The 22193-nt window shown below is 40.2% G+C and overlaps 1 protein-coding gene across 1 annotated transcript; it reads right to left on the bottom strand.

The window, feature by feature from the left end:
* Positions 1 to 500: 500 nt before the first annotated feature.
* On the bottom strand, positions 501 to 10671 carry LOC143283918 (uncharacterized). The gene is made up of 3 exons (XM_076590347.1): positions 10043 to 10671; positions 6052 to 6204; positions 501 to 3999 (listed from the first exon to the last, which is right to left on the bottom strand). Exons 1-3 carry the CDS (start codon positions 10452 to 10454, stop codon positions 3743 to 3745), a joined length of 822 nt encoding a protein of 273 aa, XP_076446462.1. The 5' UTR covers positions 10455 to 10671; the 3' UTR covers positions 501 to 3742.
* Between the last annotated feature and the right edge of the window lie 11522 nt (positions 10672 to 22193).

Raw genomic sequence — 22193 nt, 5'->3', positions numbered from 1 at the left:
ACTTTGGAACTAAACATGCATGGTTCGATCCTGCTCGCATACCTTTTTTTTTTTTTCCCCCCCCCCCCAAACTTAAGTTACATATCATATTTAATACAGAGCACTTTTCAACGATTTTTTAAATCTTTTTTTCCTCATCCTGATTCCTGGACTGGATAAAGTGCGAAGCACACATGAATCTTGAAGACTTTGCCTCTTGTTGATTTAAAAAAAATTTTTTTTTAATCTTTAATAAAGCAAAGAATAGATCCTTAACATTTTTGCATGTACATCCTTGTTGAAAGGTCTGTAGCAAGCAGTTAAACCCAAGCCAGCATTTCATTCAATTGTAATTCATATTCAAAGGGGCATACAGGTATACATGTAGTAATACTGCCAGGTAACCCTATCAGTCCTATCAACTCGATATAGAATGTCATGTTTGAAACTGTGCCAGCCTCATCATGAAAATGAAGAATAATACTTACGTCTCATGAGCACATTACAAAACAACAGAAAAATGTTTTTTGAATAAATCTTTATTAAATGTTTTAACAAGAAAAGTGGCATATAAACTAGCTTTAAAACATTTTATGTTCAAGCCATTATGCACACACCATATAAACATGTATATAAACCATCCAAAATATATACAAAATGTCTGGTGGTTTTGGTTTGTTTGGTTTTTTTAAATAAAACAAAAATGTTTAACAGGTCAGTCGTTCTGTACTCCAGAACTGAACACAAATATTGTCAGAAAAAGGCCAGTTCTGACCGAAATATAAACAAACATATCAATTAGTTTTCTGAATGTGGCAACAAATGTAATAATTAAAGTCTGGTGTTTCCTTGAAGTATAACAGAAATTTAATGTCCAAAATACTGTAGAAAAAAAATGACAACTGTTACTAGTGTCAGGAAAGTTACACATGATTACAATCAGGATGCAAACTACTGCCAAAAAAGAAACAATGCAACCCCAACACTCCTCTCCTCCAAACATAACAATTCTCACCATATACACACGCATCATTTACAGAAAGGCCCCTTATCTGAAATCATCTCTTCGGCCTGAGAGACACTGTATACCTGTGAAAGAACTTGTAGAAGGGGATATGCTGGGTTGAAAAACAAAACCATGATTCAATCATTTTCGTATCGTGTAAGAATCATACCCCTAGTGGAAGACTCTTTCTGAGCGTTCACATCCAAATGTCAGCTGTTTTCTTATTTCCTCAGAAAGTCAGTCCTGGTATAAACACCAATAATGAGTTTATACTTAACTGTATTACACTTCAGCTAGAGCTCTGTGTGGAATTCGGACTGCTCTCCCTGAAGACAGCATGTCACTATGATCAGGTGCCACTATTTCTGATTTTTTCTTGTTTTTGCCAAGTGTATTTGCTTTATTATCAAAGGCATTTGTTCCAAAGAAGTTTGCCAGGGACAATTCTCTTGTTGTCATAGGCTCTTAAAGTCTTATACACTTGCTAACTGCATGCTGCACATGAAACCTCAGTCAACTGAGTCATCCAAAAAGACTAGCTCTCAGACAACCAGTAAAGGTCTAGTGGCCTACACTGTGTGGAAATTGCACCTGTGGATTCTTAAAAAAAAAAGAGAAGAAAATAGAGAGAGACGAAAAAAAAAAAAAAAAAAAAAAAAAAAAAAAGAAAATAACATCAGGCAGTTTCAGAAGGCAACTGCTCCATCTTTAATAGATCAAAGCGACGGTCACCTTTAGCACAGAAACAGACCACGAACAGGGCTAAGGCACTGACATGTCTTCTCAGAGGCGGACCTGGGACAGAACAGAAAATCTTCAATGCTTCACCAACTAGGGTTTCACTAGGTTTGAAACCTCTGACCTCAGAAAAGATTCCTGACCCAGCAAACAGGCCACTCACCTACAACCTCTTGCATTCAATTCTTTTCATTCACCACAATCAAACAAAGCACTCGCAAAATGGTGGAAAAAGCCCCACGGGGATACTTGCTTACTTTTCGGGCACTGTCACAAGGTCACTGTTCCAACTGTAAAAGATCAAAGCTACTGCAACCTTCAGCCTATATACACACATGGCAATGACAGGTCTGCTCGCAGACCTGGACAGATAAGCTAACCTTGTACCCCCCCTATCCCCACCCATGTGGACAGACTAAGAGAAAAGTGGACAATGCAAAATTATCTTAACTGTCTTTTGCCCCTTTCGCTAACTCACCTGAATTTCATCCCACAGCATTTTTTCTTCACATTATCATCGGTTCTTATTGTCTGAAGTGGGTAATGAGACAGAAAAATTAAAAACTTAATCACTTTTTGGAGAAAAAAATGGGGGGGGGGGGGGGGGTTGGAGGGGGTATGTGTGTGTGGAGGGTTGTTTAAAAATTTTTTTTTAAAATATTATTACTCATTTCATGTGTGATATAGTCTTTATAATTCTCCGTTCTATTTTACTTCTTGTAATTTTATTTACAAAGTCAACCATCATTTGCTGACATAGTTTGTGCTTGCAGTGCCAATCTGTACTGTTGTTTCTGTTACTCTCACAAAGCAGCTTATCTTATAAATACTCCATGGACAATATATATATATATATATATATATATATATAAAACCAGCAAAAAACAAAACAAAAACAAAAAACCCCAAAGTACAACAATATAGTTTTCCTACTCTGTGACTTAAAAAAAAAATCCCAGTGCACAGAGGTGATGCTCTTTCCTATGCTTCAAATGCCTGTCATGACCCACACAGTTCAAAACAAGTCTTATTCAATCCACAGAGAGCAGAGTGAGGGATGATCTTTTCAGGACTTCTTTATGGAGAAAAAAACCCAAAAAACAATCACTTAGCAGTATGCTGTCCACATGGACTTTGACAATTCTGGAATTCAGAGAATGTTGCTTCTACAGCATCACATTAAAAAAGAAGAAGTCATTTTGTCAGCTTGGTGCAGTAACATCTGCTCTTTTTCAACAATCAACACTTGGCAATGAATAAGAGTAACACTACTAAACTTTCAGTTTTAACTGACTTATTTCCAGTTTACAAACATTTTACAAACTGTTGAAAATAATCAGATAAACCTAGCAAGTTTGGAGAAGGAGAGGGGCAAAATATTCTTTTTCTGTAGGTATTAATTTCAAGTATCATTGGTCGTGCATTAGAAGGCTCTGTGGTTCATGTATCCAGGAACTTCGTGTTATTTACATTCCCACCAAACCAAAACAAACATAACTGTAGCTACTATATCATACAGTGTCTACCATTTTCCCTCATGGTCTTCTTCTTCTTGTTTTTTTTTATAGAAAAACCAAAACAAACGTAAATGTAGCTACTATATCATACATTGTCTAAATTTTCCATCCAGTCTTCTTTTTTATATTCAGTTTTTTAACTTCACTATTCAGTACTGTCAGCTCGTTTTATCAGGTAACATCAACATATTAGGGACACACCTGACGTTACCTACTTCCGGGAGGTTATCGGCCGTAGTTCTCTCATTTTCTCCGCATAGGCGGATAGTAGTTTGCACAGGACAGGAATGTCAGACCCCTGCCGGAGTCTGCACTAGTTGGGTCACGGTTAAGTATGTGTGATTAAATCAGTTTTTTAACTTCACTATTCAGTACTGTCAGCTCGTTTTATCAGGTAACATCAACATGATATTAGGGACACACCTGACGACAGAAACTACAAAAGTAAAGATGAGGCTCATTCTTGTCAGGAGCAGACAAGCAGACACGATCAACCGACCACCTACACGGCCAAGTTGTGCGGTCCACCACTGCCACCACTTCTCACAGCAGGGAGAATCAACAGAACCGAGGTCACCACCATCAGCACGCCAGACACCGCCTCCAAGGCAAAACTGTAGCCCAGCGTGGTGCTGTTGTCGGTGACTTCCGCAAGGTACTTCCCCATTTCACCAAGAGCTTGCAGAGAGTTCATCTGCTCTTGCATCATGACCATAAACTCTCCACCATACACCGCCACAGCTATCAGCAGCAGCACACCTGTTCAACAGGAAACAAATCAGTTACTTGTTCAATTGTCTACAGACAATACCAGCGTTCATTCATCCTGGAGCAAAAGCAGCTAGCATGACACAATGTGCTTAAATGTGTTTTCTATCCATGGTTTACTGCAAGTTCTTTGCAGAAGTGCATCATTAAAACTTGATGTCAAATACATGGTTTTTGATCTGTGTCATGTCGATAAAAAAAAAAGAAAAGAAAAAAAAAAGGATAAAATTCCAAACATTCAAATTTCAACAGATGAACTTAATTTCTCCGAGGCCTGTCCTCATCCAAAATACAGATGGTTTTCTTGTAGAAAACCAATGTGCAAACCAGTAACCTCTGGATAAAAAAAAAAAAGTACATCAGAAGAGGGACTATTAAAAAGTATTAGTTTCTTATTACATTCTCTACTTAAGAAATGTTGTATAGAACTAAAAAGAAATCAAATGTTTTTGTGCTGTGAACTTGTCAGCTGAACATGTTATTGCTTCACTACAATCAGTACAAATAAGAATTTTTCCTCATTATATATTTATCAGACATATTGAAATTCACCAGTTGTCTTTGCCTTGGCATTGTCCATGTTGTCCAATTTTTGTTTTTAAGTTCAAATTTTTGGCAATTCTCTCTCTGATCTGGCCCCTCCCTCTCAGCTTCTCAGGTTCTGTCAGTTTTGTTTATTCCTGTTTTATTTCAATTGGTCTACTGGATATTATTTTGTGATTGAAAAACTAAAAATATTTCAATTCAAATCTAAAATCACGTTTGTGGCGTGGCAGGCATGAAAATATCTGTGTATTGCAAAAAAATGAAAGTTTTGTTTTTATCTTAATTTTAGAATTGAGAAAATACATCAATGCATCTATTCTGAAACAAGAACTTGAAGAAGCTTTAACTTCCTCAGTTGATTCAGGATACAGTTAGCTCATGCAATAAATGAGTTTTTGTCAAAATAGCTTCAAACACCTGTCCAGTTGTCTGTTAATGATTTCGCCTTAATCATTCAAAAGGGCAGTGCACACTGATCAGGATTTCACTGTTTTAATATCTAAATCCAAAGTTTACATTTGTAGATATATCTAACTATGGACCAATGGCAATCTTCTCAGTTCTCTACCAAAATTAAAACTTCACTTCATTATCAGTGTAGCAATCACAAGGTGAATGTTTCCCACATAAACTCATGGCTAAAAAAAAGAGCCATAAATTGTACTGTAGACTCAAAATAGTCAATACAACAGGATTAATCTAGTTACTTCAATATATCCTATTTATAATATTGACATACATAAAACATGTCAACACTAATAACAGTGTAGGCTTTCAAGAATTTTCTTTCCCTTTTGTTTCAATCATGGTCAAGAAATGATGGTGTGCAACTTTTTGAGAGTATGAACTGAACCAGCCAAACATAATTTTGCTAATCCAGCAAATCATCATTAAATGACCCAAAAACAACAACAATTTTACAAATTACAAAGGGGAAAAAAAAGCTCATCTCATAGCAGATGAAATAAAGTTGTTCTGAAATCTGGAGGTCTTGTACCCCAACACTCCTTCCCTTCAATAAGTAAGCGCACATGCTGTGCAAGTGTCATGTCATGTATACATCATTACATGCACACCTGAACATTCTATTCATTATTGTTCACCATGTGTGTGTATGTGTGTGTGTGTGTGTGTCGCTGTCCATGCTATGTTATATTGTATTTTGTGCAAGTTAACTTGTAAACCTGGGCAAGTGCATATATATATATATATATATATATGTGTGTGTGTGTGTGTGTGTGAAGTGTCTTAAAATCAGTCTACAAAACAGGGGACTCGTGTTGACCATTAATACTTTTGTCAACCAAAAGAATGAAATGGAAGAAATGTTGGTTATGTGTGAAACTGGACTGCCTACACAAGTTACTGTGTTACTTTAAAATATCCACACCTGTGATAACAGAACTTCACTGTAAATCTTATTCATTCCTACACACAAGCATAGACAAACTATAAAAATAACAAAAATAACATGACACACACTAAAAATGGACATACCAGCTAAGAGACAGATGCCAGCCATGATGTGAGGCAGCAGCCTTGCCCGGTCTCCTTTGCTGTCCCCAATGAAGCTGTAGATGATGAACCCTATTCCCAGCACAGCAGTGATGAGAGACAGAATCCCCAAAGCCCGCACTGCTTTCATCCAGTCTGCACACCAACCATAAAGCATTCTGACTTTTTCTTTTAACAATGATGCACACATCGATATCAAACAAACTACTGCATGACTCATCAGTGCTCTGCAGGGATCTCGAAATGGCGCTTTGAACTGACACACTCACACTTACCAAGCTGTCCTCTGATCCTGTAACCAGCTTTGTGCATTCGTGTTACTTGGCTTTTCATTCCTGACAAAAAAAATCTCCATGTAACTGCTCAGATTCCACCTCCTGTCACCATACGCCATCTGCATATACACACCTTTCCCTTAACACTGTTATGCAGTCTGAACTATGAGTGCAAACAATTAGAAGTTCTTGGTATCATTGAAGAACATGTTTTGCTCATTTTGATAATAATGGTATCAGTATCAGTAGCTCAAGGACGCATCACTGCATTCAGACAAATCCATATACGCTACACCACATCTGCCAAGCAGATGCCTGACCAGCAGCACAACCCAGCGCGCTCAGTCAGGCCTTGAGAAAATAAATAATAAAAAATAAAATGAAATAAAAAGAAATAATTAAGTAAATAAATAAATAATAGATAAATACATAAATAAAGAACTACTACTAATAATAACTTTTTTGTTTGTTTTTTGATAATAACACTGAGTGACAGCAAAACCCCAAAACTTGTCCTCAGATCTGTATTGTCACTTAATGTCAGTTATCCATAACATACTTTTTGTAAAAATACCTATGGGATAGAAAAAAGGGAAGAAAGCACATATAAAGTTTTAATGGTTAACTTAATATTATAATAACTATATCTTAGTAAATTAAAACTGCAGTTGAATTTGATGCCAGCTGTCCAGAGATACTTTTCTTGTCCCTGATAACCAATCTGCATTAAAAAACAACACACACACACACACAGAAACAACAAATAAACAGCACCTCATTTATTAAAATCTTGTTCCGGCTGTCCACCCTTAACTCGTCAAGGTAAAATTTGAAGAGACACACACCTTCTCATATTTTTGTTATTGATATAGTCATATAACTTATTTAGCAACTTTTTATGCACTTTTTTTCTTTTCTTTTTTCTTGCTGACTGCACGTTTTATCTGGCATGCATCAAATTGATCAATACAGCTACATGTCAATGGTGCTAATTACCATCAATACTACGCTCAATAATGCTACATACTGACAGCATATACTGTTTTTATTGCTACATGTCAACAGCGTGACTCAATTAGTGACTTTGTTAGTGTGCCTGTCTCGCTATCAGTCTATGCATATATAAATGAATTCCTAATTAGTAATAGTGATACATATCTGCCTTTCATTACGTTGCATTTTCTACTCTCTATACTGAAGCATGTACTACTGTTTTCATCATTAAGTATGAGTAGCACCACTTGATTAGTGATTTTGCAAGTGTGCCTGTCTGTCCAAGCATATGAGACTGAATGAATTCATAATATGATGATTATATTGCATTTTCTCCTCTGTATTATACTATTAAATCTTTTTTCATCAATTACAAGGTTAAAGGCCTGTAAAGCGCCATCAAAAAATCACTGGGATCCCACAATGAAGGCTCATGGTTGGACTTTTTTTTTTTGCCTGACCATGCCTGCTCTGGCTTCACTGACAGGCTGTCATGCGTTGCGGGAACCTATTTCTGTCTGCAAGACACGGGAAATGAGTCTGGTCTGTTGATATCATTTATACACAGCAGTAGTAGTAGTGTAGGGACTGGCATTTAACTGCCTAGGCCTCATGGCCTTTTTATGTCCCCTTCAATATCTGTCTCCTTTTATTTGTGGGATACATATGTTTTCTTTTACTCATACTGTAAATCACTCGTCAAAGTCAACAAATTTTTCTTTTAAATTGATGTTCATGTCAAGGAGATTTTTGAACGCATTAGTATTTTGTGCAAGTTTAGTTTCGATAGAGTAGTGCATTCCATATATGTGCAATTCTATTAGCTAATGAATTTTCCCTTAGGTTAGTATTACAGTGCTCTTTAAAAATGTTCATCATTGAATTTCCTGTACTCTCATAATTTGACATTCTAAATATATTATTCACATTTACTTCATTATAGCAATTTAACATTCTGTATGTTTCTATTAAATCCCCTCTTAGCCTTCTACCCTTTAATGAATGCAGATTTAAGTATGTAAGTCTCTGTTGATAGCTCATAGATTTGCGTTCTTTTAATAACTTAGTTGCTCTTATTTGTACCCTTTCTATAGCTATAGATTGTCTCTTGAGGTATGGGTGCCACACAATATTACCATATTCCACTTGTGATCTAACCAATGCTTTATACAGTTTAAGAAATATATCTTTATCTAAAGAGGTATATGTTCTCTTAATTATTCCTATCATCTGCATGGTCAGCTTTATTTATTATATTCTGTATATATGTATGTCAAATGATAGTTTATTATCAAAAATTATGCCAAGGTCTTTCTCACTTTGACATTTTTCAATGTCCTGTGTGGTGTCTTCTATTATCATATGGCATTTGTTTTCTGGATTTTTTTCTACCCATGTGCATTACTTTACACTTTGATACGTTGAAATATAGATTCCATCTATCAGTCCCATCCTGTGACTTATACAAGTCCTTTTGCAGTGTAGTATTATTTTGTGCATTGCCGTAAAGTTGATTATCATCAGCAAATATTTTGCATTTGCCTTCTATACTTTCAGGAAGGTCATTTATGTATATTGTAAAAAGCACTGGGCCAAGTATGATACCTTGTGGTATACCACTAACAACATTTTCATTTGCTGACATTTTTTCTCCAATTCTAACTACCTGTGTTCTTTCTGACCAGAAGTTTTTTGTCCAGTTCAGTATGTTTCCTGTAATACCGTATGAAGCTGATTTTAATAAAAGTCTTTGATGTGGTACTGAGTCAAATGCTTTTCTGAAGTCTAAATAAATTATGTATACAGGTTTACCCATGTCTATCATTTTTGTGAGATCTTCAATTACTTCTAGGAGCTGTGTTGTACTATATCTTCTCTGTCTAAAACCATGTTGACTGTCTGCATACAGATTGTTTGGTGTCATGTGTGATACTATAGCATCCCTAATAAAGGACTCCAAAATCTTACACACAATACAAGTCAAGCTCACTGGTCTGTAGTTTCCTGGTTCATGTTTTATCCCTTTTTTTACATATAGCTGTTACCTCAGTACACAAACACTAGAATTCCCTAGATGGGCGTCTTGTGAGATATTAGTGTCTATGCTCAGTAGTGTCCCAGTACCATTGTTTACTCTGACTTAGTGTTACACACTACCATGACAGCCTCACACATATGTTCAAACAACGGTTATAATCCAAGCTCTCGTGCCTGTGTGTTGACTTGAGAAAAAACAATAACACCATATTATGTAACAAACTTGTTCATCCTGCTATAGTATATGTGTAACTTTTTTTCAGGGGAATATATTTTTTTTCTTTCTTTTTTATTAAAAAAAAAATTACTATCAGATTATAAATCATTTGATGATTAGTGTATTACTTTAAATGAAAAGCTGAATAAGGCAAGGCACGTTTGAGTGTGAGTGTGAGTGTGTGTGTGTGTGTGTGTGTGTGTGTGAGAGAGAGATAGAGAGAGAGAGAGAGAGAGAGGGGGGGGGGAACGAAACGAATTTTTATTTCACGATGGTAGTGGAGTAAACATAGCTGCTTTTTTTATATCCCGCCCTCAAGGGAAAAAAAAAAAAAAAAAAAAAAAAAAAAAAAAAAAAACAAAAAAAAAAAAAAAAAAAAAAAAAAAAACAGAAGTGCGAAAACTATCAGGAGACTGTACCTACAGGTGTGAACCATGACCACTGCACTAACCTGGTATCACAGTTGGCGTCGCTGAAATTGTAACACATTGTTCTTTAACTTGGTAGCCCGAAGAGGGTGGCGGTGTGGTGTCAACCTGATCCCCAGATGGGTCACCATTCGGCCACTGATTTCCTTGCCCCCCAGTGCCCATGGCGGACCCTGACAACCCTTCAATCCATTGATCAATGTTGGAACGCATGCAATACTTCCAGAGCCCCATTTGAACGTCCAATTTCAATTGCTGCAGCTGTTTAAATGATGCTGCAGTTGGATCCTCCATTCCAGAGGCTTTCAAAACTTTCTTCATATCATCCGGGCCGACATTAGCAGTTATCCACTGATTTGTGGCGAACCCAACGACGTGCAGTGTGATGGCAAGAGCCAGCAAAGCCAAAGCAACGACGCGGAGAACAGCAACCATTTTTTTACTTTTGGGGGGGAGTACGAGGATAAAAGGAATTCTTCTCAAACCCGAAGAGTGTTGCCTACTTTGCAGACCTGCGTTTTCACTGTGTTATTCACTGGTTCGCACTAAAGCGGCTTGAGACAGTGCCTCAGTTTCCTGGCGCAAAAGATTCCCAAGTCGCGCGAGCCTCTTCGCTTTTATTGCCTTGCCTTGTGAACTGCGCACAACGGATGCGCCAGGGATTGGTTGAAGTCGCCAGTAGATTTTCCGCGAAGCACTGTGCCAGCTCACGTGCGCAGCTCAGCGAAGCATAGGTGGTCGGTCTGCCGCCAAGAACTGAGACGTAAACAAGTTTTCGACATAAAAAGAGGACAGTGTGTGCGTATCTGTGTGTGTCTGTGTGTGCCGTGTGAGTGAGAGAGAGAGAGCATGTGTGTATACTAAGTGTGTACGTCAGTGTGCACTGCACGCTTGTCTGCCGGACTAGTGTATACATATCTATGCATGCGTGTGTGGGGGCCGTGTGCGCAAGGTCGCTGAACGTTGTCCATTTTTACTTTTATTTATCAGTCTTCTTCTTCTTCTGCGTTCGTGGGCTGCAACTCCCACGTTCACTCGCATATACGCGAGTGGGCTTTTACGTGTATGACCGTTTTTAACCCGCCATGTAGGCAGCCATACTCCGCTTTCGAGGGTGTGCATGCTGGGTATTTTCTTGTTTCCATAACCCACCGAACGCTGACATGGATTACAGGATCTTTAACGTGCGTATTTGATCTTCTGCTTGCGTATACACACGAAGGAGGTTCAGGCACTAGCAGGTCTGCACATATGTTGACCTGGGAGATCGTAAAAATCTCCACCCTTTACCCACCTGCAGGCGCCGTCACCGTGAAAGTCCAACGCTTTAACCATTCGGCTATTGCGCCCGTCACTTTTATTTATCAAAATCGGCATTAATTTTAACTTCTACTGACGTACCGAATTTTTTATTTTATCTTTATCACACACACACACACACACACACACACACACACACACACACACACACACACACACACTAGATATATATAGATATATATAGATACACACACACACACACACACACACACACACACACACACAATTCCAATGGGTTTACTCATGGCGTGATCAGCGTGTTGGGTCTGAGGGATCCGGCCGACCAGGGACAGCGGTCCCGAATTTCATTCAGAAAGGTGTCAGTCTAGTAACGCTACAATACAATACAATACAAATCAATACAATACAATACAAATCAGTACAATACAATACACTGAACTAGTGCAACAGGCCCAATACAATACAACACAATACAATCAGTACAATGGCGAATAACACACACACACACACACACACACACACACACACACACACACACACACACACCTACACTATATCCATGCAGTAGCGGGATACACATGATAATCATTAGTTATCACTGAGTAATATACTGGTATACAAACACAAGCCAACGGACTTATGAATTCTGCCGGAAGCCCGTGACGCAAGCCGCGACATTTGAACAACGACTTTGTTGCCGGGCGCAGCACTGCAGGCCGTTCAACCCATCCATGGAGGAGCTTTCACCGTCCGTTTCCGCGATGTGTCATACTGACATGATGATGGATCACAATAGTTTCATTGTGTGTGTGTGTGTGTGTGTGTGTGTGTGTGTTTGTGTGTGTGTGTGACGACTATGATGTGTGTGTGTGTGTGTGCGTGTCGGTGTGTGTGTGTGTGTGTGTGTGTGTGTGTGTGTGTGTGTGTGTGTGTGTGTGTGTGACGATGTGTGTGTGTCACAGTGTGTGTGTGTGTGTGTGTGTGTGTGTGTGTGTGTGTGTGTGTGAGATATCCCGCGCGCGCGCGTGTTCATTTTGTTGGTCGAGGCCCACTTTCCGCGGTGCCACGTTTCCACTCCACCCCCGCCCCACCCCCCGTCCTATTCCCCCTCCACCTCCCGCCCCACTTACCCTCCACCCCCTGATGACGCATGCACAGGCGCACGTGGGCTGGTTTTTCCCGCGGCTTCAGTTCACTGAACACACTGCAGCTGAAGAGACGATTAATTTTTTTGCCGAGTCACAATACCACGAACCTATGAATAAAAATCTACTCACAGTATCCGTCAGTGGCCGCTCCCGTTGTTGGCATCCTGTTGTGCAACCACGGTGTTTCCGCCTGAAGCGTTTACAGCTTGTCTCCTACCGAGGATAGGCGCTATATTAGTATCGTATCCGTATCATCATGTCATGATCATCATCATCATCATCATCATCATTATTACCATCATCACGAGTCATCATCATCAGATGATACAATATTTTTTTCACAGAATTAGCTGCTGAATCCGTGAACCGAAAATTCATAGTTTCCTTCTTGGTTCCAGATATGGGTCTTATAATAACCAGGAGCAGTCCCCCCCACCCCCCCCCTCCCGCCCCCCTCCCTCCCCCAGCCACCATCTTTTTCCTTTTTTCATTATTCCTTTTCAGTTGTACACAGATACATGTTTGTTTATAATTTTATTTGAAAAAAAAAGAACCCCCCAAAAACCCACACCGTCAGACATACGACCATTAAATACACGACAAAATCTCTCTCTCTCTCTCTCTCTCTCTCTCTCTCTCTCTCTCTCTCTTTGTTGATTTCAAGAAAGCATTTGACGTGATAGACCATGACATCTTACTTCGAAAACGTGAACTATATGGACTGGCAACCAGTAGTAGTCTTAGTTTACTCCAACCATATCTCACAAACAGGCAACAATGCGTGACAATGAGTTCATCAGTCTCCGCGCGAGCAGCACTTGACCATGGCGTTCCTCAAGGGTCTATTTTAGGCCCTATACTATTCTCAATATACATACATGACCTGCCTCTCCATATAAAATCCGCGTGCGAACTCTTTGCGGATGATACAACAATCCACACATTACATACTGATATCAACGCTCTTGCTAAAGACTGACCTACAAGAAAGTACTAATGAACGCGTTCAATGGACTGAACTTAACCACATGTCTCTTCGTCCACTAAAAACAAAATGCATGTTGATCACCACCAGACAAAAGAGGCAAAACACTATCGATAAATTTCCTTTCATCCAACTTCAAAATGAACCTAATGAACAGGCTAGTGATCATAAGGTTCTGGGAGTCATAATTATTAGACAACAATCTCACTTGGATTCCTCACATAACTTCCCTTTGCAAAAAGACAGCCCAGAAGAACCACCAACTGTCCAAAATAAAGTACTTCCTTGACCTCCACTCACGGACCAAGCACATTATCCAATCTACAATAGATTACGCATCAACATAATGGGGCTCCGCCAGTGCGAACACCATGAAGTCATTACTAAATCTTATGAAGTCATTACTAAATCTTCATATACGGGGGCTCAAGCTGGTACTCCTAAAAAAGACTTCCCTATTGGACTCAGACTATAAACAAGGGAACATTCTCCCTCTAATCCGCAGATTAGAGTACAACAAAGGAATGACAATGCAGGAGATTATGACAGGAAATGCGCCACCAACACTGATAAACAAATTCTCTGTAAATTCATCAAGGAATCACCCCAAAGTCCATACCCCAATCCCAAGAATTGATTTGTTCAAATCCAGTTTGGTTTACTCAGGCGCCACTCTATGGAACTCAATCCCAGAAACAATTAAACAACACTACTGCCCTACTACCTTCAAAAACATTACCTTTCCCACCTTATGACAGTGAAATGTATTGTCCACTTGGTTCATACCGATTGACTCTTGGTGTGTATGGTTGCCCAGGACCCCCCACTCCCCCACCTCATCATATTATATTGCATCCCTGTTTTTGTGTGTGTGTGTGAATTGAAGGATTATTTCATGATGTTTCATTCATTTGTAATGCATGTTACTTCTGTTTGGTTCTTCGGTTCTTTCATTTCTTTCTATTAAATGTAGTGATATTCATGCAGTAGTTGCCAGTTGCTCCATTGTCAATTCGATGTATTGATGTATGTGTACCGATATGCGCATAGTCCTTATATATATATATATACACACAATTTTATGTGTGTGTGTGTGTGTGTGCACGCGCGCACGTGGGTATGTGTTGATTAGATGATTACAATGCATGCTACTTTGTTTTCCTTACTGACCTGCTGTTCTCTATCACATGTTCTATGTAATATGAGGTTATCTATTCATTAGTTGTTTATTTTCGATCTCTCTCCCTCTCCCTCTCTCTCTCTGAGTCTCCCTTTCCCTCTGTCTATCTGTCTGTCTCTCTCTCTCTCGTTCACCTGTGACATTTTTATTTTCATACTATTTTATGTGTTGAATTATGCTTCCTTTGGCAATGATCATTCCCCTCCCCCTCCCTGTTGTTGCTATCTGTTTTTTTGTTTGTTTTTTCATTCGACTTACCGTTTCATATTTTACATTAGTATAGTATTTAACATACACAATAAATGCTTATGTGTGTGTAAGTGTGTGTGTGTGCATGAGAGAGAGAGAGAGAGAGAGAGAGTGTGTGTGCGTGTGTTCTGTATAGACCCTGTTTCAGGGCGGGGACTGGATGAAAAAAGCGCGCCAATGCTTATCTATTATCCTCGAAAATAAAGAATTTTGTCTTGTCTTGTCTTCTCTCTCTCTCTCTCTCTCAGTATGGGACTACACCAGTGCGAACACCATGAAGCCATTACTAAATCTAGACGGGGGCTCAAGATGGCACACCTAAAGAAGACTTCCCTTTTGGACAGACTATAAACAAGTGTGTGTGTGTGATTATTACCATGTTTATGCCTTTATGTTATGACTTAATGTAGTATTGTGCAATGCATGCTATGATACATATGTAGCATTGGAAAAAATTAATGAAGAATTTTGTCTTGTCTCTCTCTCTCTCTCACACACACACATATATATATATATATAAAAAAAATGAATTTTCTAATGATATTTCTTCATTATTTCCTCGCAACAGATAAAATTTTTACAACCGACTGATTACCTCCTAAATCCCAATCTTCCTGCAGTTTTACTGGCCTTTCTTATGATTCTTATTATTCAAATTCTGTGTATGGGATAGGATTACTTTGGAACTCAATGCAATTTATTTGCAGATGAAAATTTTTCAAGCCTGTACCTTTCATTTGATTATTTTCAAAAACACGCGCTTCAGTTTTAGGTTTTCTTTTTGTTTCGTCTGCACGTATATAGAAAGATTATAGTCTTTTGTGAAGGACTATGACTCGAACTAGGGGACAAAATTGCACTGGTTCTCAATACTGCAGCCTTGGGGGCTAGCTGGGCTTTGGGAACCATCCCAACGCCGACTGTTCTAAAACCCTCTTGGCCGTGACCTTACTTTATTATAGTAAATAAAAAATTAAAAAAAGAAAAAAAAGTGCTTTTATCCCAAATATGTTTAAAGATTGAGTCTATAACTTAAGAATTCTCCATTTCTATCTTCTAGATCTTTCGCTTGAACAAATTGATGTCACGTCTTTTGACGGAAAACATTCAGATTGATGTTTAGTTTTCATTGTGAAAATTTAAATTTGTTCTTTTCGCTAGTTCAGCTAGTAACTCGTGACCATTTTTCCGAAGCTACTTGGAGCCTGGAAATTCAGTGTTAATAGTCTCAGTATTGTGTGCAATTACTCATTGGTATGTTGTTGTTGCTTTTTTGCTGTCGAAATTCATTAAAACTCTTCTTAGAGAACACAGTCCACTCACTTTTTTGTATTTTATTCGGGTTACTCTTCGTGCACCATCATATGATATGATGCGAAAAAGAAAAGGGATACAATATTTCTATTTCACAGTGAAAGGAGCTATATACATTCATGTTCCAAAGTACTCAAGTTAACACAGTGAACCACTCGAGTCGAATGATGATGATGGAGTCTCCCGTCGGTCCGACGGATGAGTAGGCAGGCAGGCTTATCTGTCGGTGTGTGTCATACGTCGTTCCGACATTAGCCTGATTGCCTGACCAGCACAGGTGACTTTTTTTTGTTTTTGTTTTGTTTTTGTGAGGAGGAGTTGTGCAGTCCCTTCCCCACTCTCTCGCCTACCGACGCTCACAGTCCCACAGGTGCAGATACTGCCACGTGTCGGATGACCTCGGCAGGTGCAGGTTTTTTTCTTCGGAGCTCCGTCTCCAAAAACCATGCCACGGATCGAACAGATAGCCGGCTGACGGCAATAACAATTAAAAAAAAATCAGACGATGAAAACTTTCATTCCTGAGGCTGTGCAGCACGCACTTGGCGCACTGAAAAAGAACCCATGGCAACGAGAGTGTTGTCCTCTGGCGAAATTACGTAAAAATGAAATCCACTTTCATAGGTACACAAATATGTAAGCATGCACTCAAGGCCTGACTAAGCGCGTTGGGTTATGCTGCTGGTCAGGCATCTGCTCAACAGATGTGGTGTAGCGTTTATGGATTTGTCCGAACGCAGTGACGCCTCCTTGAGAAAGTGAAACTGAAACTCCTGAGGCTGCCAACGGGGTGAATATAATTTTCGTACGATATGACCCGGAGGTTAACACAAAACTGGTTTTACAGGCAAACACATGCCGCATAAAATTTTAAAAAAATTAAAAAAAAGAAAGAAAAAACAACAACACATACACATAAAAACACATCCAATTATGAAAAAAAAAGATTAAAAAGATAATAATGAAAGGAAGCGAACGCGAACTGACTCGGCCACTAAAGACGTTCCTTAAACTTCAACAAAGCAGCACTACAAGTTAATCGTTCTACGCACCTGGCCAATACAACCCGGCCGATCCCGGCACCCTTCACAATAACACGTACACACACATGCACGCGCACATATACACGAACGCACGCGAACGCACACACACACATTCTCTCTCTCTCACACACACATGGAAGAAATAGGGAAGGGTAGGCCTTGTTGCGAACGATCCAGTCGAAGCCGCGACCAGATCAACGTATGCAACTTAGGTTGTACGATCAACAACTGAATGTCGCTCTTTTCGCCTCTTTCTGAAGTCTTTCTCCGACTGGTTGTGGTTGCACCCTGAAAAGTTCGTGTCCTACTTTTTTGAAAGTTTATTTTATTTTATTTTATTTATATATATATTTTTTTAACGGTTGAAATAGCAGGAGTGCCTGAGGGTGAATGCGATCGGACAGGGCTAGCTAATTGCGAACAATGGGTTTGGGTACATGTGGACAATTTAAACAGAAGCAGGTCTTGAACCAGCTCATTAGACACTAATATTATTGGAACATTGCACCAGACTGTTGTGTTGTTGGTTTTTATCACACACACACACACACACAAACTGAACACACATTTACACCCACCCCCCGGCCCCACCCCACACCCCCCAATTGAGAGCACTCAATAAATGCGCAGCATCGATGGCAAATAGATTTACGTCAAAATATCCAATGGTCTATGCAAAGGACACTATTTTGGAGATTTCTGTCAAAACTAATGTTTTAATCTGTCACCAGCATGTTTTCTTGAATTCTCCTAGCACTGGTAATGCACAATTCATTCAACATATCCAATCAAATCAACTAAGAATTTTGAACTGTGTCACTGAGTCCTGCTACTTGTTTCACTCGATTTTATGATTAATTTTTCAGAGCATGTTTGTGAACGTGGTTGGCAGTGCTGCGCGAAGAGAAGAAAGAGCGCGGAAATAGCCGGAAATAACTGGTTCATGGAAATGGATACATTCATTAGAAGGTGTCACAAGGAGGTCGAAGCAGACTGTTAATGAAATGTGTGTGGTGAGAACGCTTCGAAGTGGGGTGGTACTTGAGCCGTTCGCAATTAGGCCTACCAACCCTAGGTGTTGATCCACAGAGTACTATAGAATGGATAGCTTTAATAATCAGTTGTGTATGCCATGGTAGATATTTATGTGTCACAGGCTCTTAATTTTGTGTGTGTGTGTGTGTGTGTGTGTGTGTGTGTGTGTGTGTGTGTGTGTTCTCCAACACCACCCATGTCAGCTCAGTCACTTTGGATGTATGTAGAGTGGGAAAGGGAGAGTGTGAGTGGGGGGAGGGCTAAGAGCTCAGGGCGCTTTACATGAAAGAAAAATATTACAAGTAACATAAAACATTCATGACCATTCTTTCTCAAAACCCCCTCCCCCCACTCACACTCTCCCTTTCCCACTCTACATACATCCAAAGTGACTGAGCTGACATGGGTGGTGTTGGAGAAAAGGAAGCTAAGAGTACTTATAGATAGGTTCTATACCCCCTCCCCTCCGTTAGGAAGAATGTTTTGTTACAATACTGGAAAAAGAATGGAAACCACTAATCTTAACAATTCAAAACAAAAGTTATTATTGTGTGAAGTTGTCAACAAAGAGGACACCGGGGAAGGGGTGAAGAGGGAAATAACCCATCATATAAAAATAGGTTAAGTACCATAAGGATTACCCCCCTTATCATGTTTTCGTTGAAATCATTTCCATCACTTCACATTATAATAAATAATAATAATGTACATTTGATAGCGCCATTTCTCACTAAGAGCTCAGGGCGCTTTACATGAACGAAAAATATTACAAGTAACATAAAACATTCATGACCACTCTTTCTCAAAACCCCCTCCCCCCACTCACACTCTCCCTTTCCCACTCCACATACATCCAAAGTGACTGAGCTGACATGGGTGGTGTTGGAGAAAAGGAAGCTAAGAGTACTTATAGATAGGTTTTAAAAAGATGAGTCTTTAGTGATAAGCGAAAAGCAGAAATAGAATCAGATGCACGGATATGATGAGGAAGGTTGTTCCAGATATGAGGAGCAGCAAAGAAGAAAGAACGTTCACCACAGGTTCTTGTATTGACATGAGGAAGAAAAAAAAGAAGAAAAGAAAAAAGAAAAGGAAGAAAAGAAAAAAAAAGTATTGACGATAACAGTTCATGTGTCTGTCCATCTGCCTGTCGCCATGTATCTGTTTCAGAATCTCCCATTGCCTGATTATCTGTGTGTGTGTGTGTGTGTGTGTGTGTGTGTGTGTGTGTGTGTGTGTGTGTGTGTGTGTGTGTGTGTGTGTGTGTGTGTGTGTGTGTGTGTGTGTGTGTGTGTGTGTGTGTGTGTGTGTGTGTGTGTGTGTGTGTGTGTTCCCCTCCCCCCCTCTCAGGCTCTCTCCGGCTGTCTTCTCTGCCCTGACAGCGTTCCCCAGACTCGACTTACCCGTTCTTTCGTTCGTTCGTTCGTCCGTCCGTTCGTTGGTTCGTTCTCCCACACCGAACCCCCCCACCCCCTTCTCTCTCTCTTCCAGCCCCATGCCCCCACTGACCATGTACCCCTGTCTCCTTGATTCTTATTCGTGTCAAGTTTCTTCTCTGCCTGAGCTTCACTTTTCAAACATTTCCCCCACTTAGGAAAACGGCTCCGATGGAGAGAGGCCATGCCTGGTGATAAAAAGGGGGGTTGAAGAAAAAAAAAAGAAAAAAAAAGAGAGGTAAAAACGAGCCGGGACAGAAGGGAGGAAGGAATCACCGAACGGACAACTGACAAAACCAAACAAAGCAAACATGCACAGTCAGGTCATACCATCAATCGTGTTGTTTTTTTTTGGTTTTTTTTTTCCGAATAACAGCTGTCTTCTTCTTCTGCGTTCGTGGGCTGTAACTCCCACGTTCACTCGTATGCACACGAGTGGGCTTTTACGTGTATGACCGTTTTTACCCCGCCACGTAGGCAGCCATACTCCGTTTTCGGGGGTGTGCATGCTGGGTATGTTCTTGTTTCCATAACCCACCGAACGCTGACATGGATTACAGGATCTTTAACGTGCGTATTTGATCTTCTGCTTGCATATAAACACGAAGGGGGTTCAGGCACTAGCAGGTCTGCACATATGTTGACCTGGGAGATCGTAAAAATCTCCACCCTTCACCCACCAGACGCCGTCACCGTGATTCGAACCCGAGACCCTCAGATTGACAGTCCAACGCTTTAACCACTCGGCTATTGCGCCCGTCGAATAACAGCTGTCGATTTCTGGCACTGACAGAGAGGACAAGAGCTCTCAAGGTAATGGCAGAAGCAGCAGAAAAAAGTTCCAGCTGGATCTGGTCGAGGAGGAATGAAAGTAAACTTCATAAGAATTTTCCCTACTCAAACGAGGCGAACGATGGCTCAGTGCTTAAAACGTCTGCCAGAAAAGGTGACTTATCCCTGAAGTGGCGACCACCTTGGTGGCGCGGGTTCGAACCTGCTGAGGACCAGGGGAAAAAAAAGAAAAAAAAAGGGGGAAATAGAAGAAAGAAAAGGCGACAATACAAGTGCATCCAGGAGTCATGACCTGGGTGCGGACCGGCCCTCTTAGAGTGTAAGGAGTTAAGGGCCGAAACACTTGACTGAGGGGGGCTTCTTCTCTGAAGACCTTGTACTGTCCAGCTCTCCCTAGAGTTTCTTATCACCGTGTTGTATCCAGTGGAACGATGACCTGGTGGTAATGCGCCCGATTATGCCACAACAGATTTCTTTGTGTGAAAATTCAGGCTGCTCTCCCCGGGGAGAGCGCGTTGCTACGCTACACTGACAGCGCCACCCATTTTATCTTGGTATTTTTTCTGCCTGCAATTTTTAAAATAATTTTTTAAAATTTTATTTGTTTTCCTATCGAAGTGGATTTTTCTACATAATTTTGCCAGGAACAACCCTTTTGTTGCCGTGGGATCTTTAACGTGCGCTAAATGCATGCTGGACACGGGACCTCGGTTTATTGTCTCATCCGAATGACTAGCGTCCACTGAGACCATCACTTAAGGTTCATTGGAGGGGGAGAAAATACTGGTGACTGCTGGTGTGATTCGAACCAGCGCGCTCAGATTCTCTCGCTTCCTATGCGGACGCGTTACATCTTGATCAACACTCCACTCGATTAGGTAGTAAGTGTGTGTTGGTGCAAGTCCTATCACACGGACCGGCATTTTTTACCCCATCTCTCCCACCTCAGTCCACTGATAAGTCTTGAGTAGTGGTCTGGGTGCTAGTCATTCTGATCAGGAGACGAAATACTGTGGAACCGCCGTGTGTAGCGGCATGCACTTAGCGCACGTAAAAGAACCCGCGGCAACAAAAAAGGGTTGTTGTCTCTTGCAAAATTATGTAGAAAAATGTATTTTGGTAGTAAAACAAATACACAGGCAGACAGAAAAAAGAAAGAGAGAGAGAGAGAGAGAGAGAGAGAGAGAGAGAGAGAGAGAGAAAAGGGGGAGGGGTGGTGGTGGTGGTGGTGGACTGTAGTAACACGCTCTCCCAGGGGGAGAGCAGCCCGAATTTCACACAATGCAATTAATATGTCGCGACGAAAATGATTACAATGTCATGCAACGCAGTGTAATGCAATACAGTACAATACAATATAACACAATACAATACAATGCGATACAATACAATTCAATGCGATACAATGCAATAGTAGATTCAGACTTCACGTTGGAAGGACCAGCGACTGTTTTCTTTTAAATGCATTTTGACCCGCAAGGTACCAAGAAAGTCGACCTTCGAATACTGTGCAAAAATTGCGGCGTCTTGGCATCTGGTGGTGAGAAACATGATGGAATGACATACACACATACATACATACATGCCAAAAAGGCATAGCCGTTTGGCGTGTAACAGGACTGTAATGGTGCCTAATTTTCTCTTTGATTAATGCCAGAAATTTGACGTTGTTTTTGTGTTGGTGGTTAGAGTTGTAAAGTGTGTTTCAGCC

This window comes from Babylonia areolata, chromosome 1 (assembly GCF_041734735.1).
Source record: "Babylonia areolata isolate BAREFJ2019XMU chromosome 1, ASM4173473v1, whole genome shotgun sequence".
NCBI classification, from domain to species: Eukaryota; Metazoa; Mollusca; class Gastropoda; order Neogastropoda; family Buccinidae; genus Babylonia; species Babylonia areolata.
The sequence above is the reverse complement of the archived record's forward strand: the minus strand, read 5'-3'. Positions and strand labels throughout refer to the sequence as shown.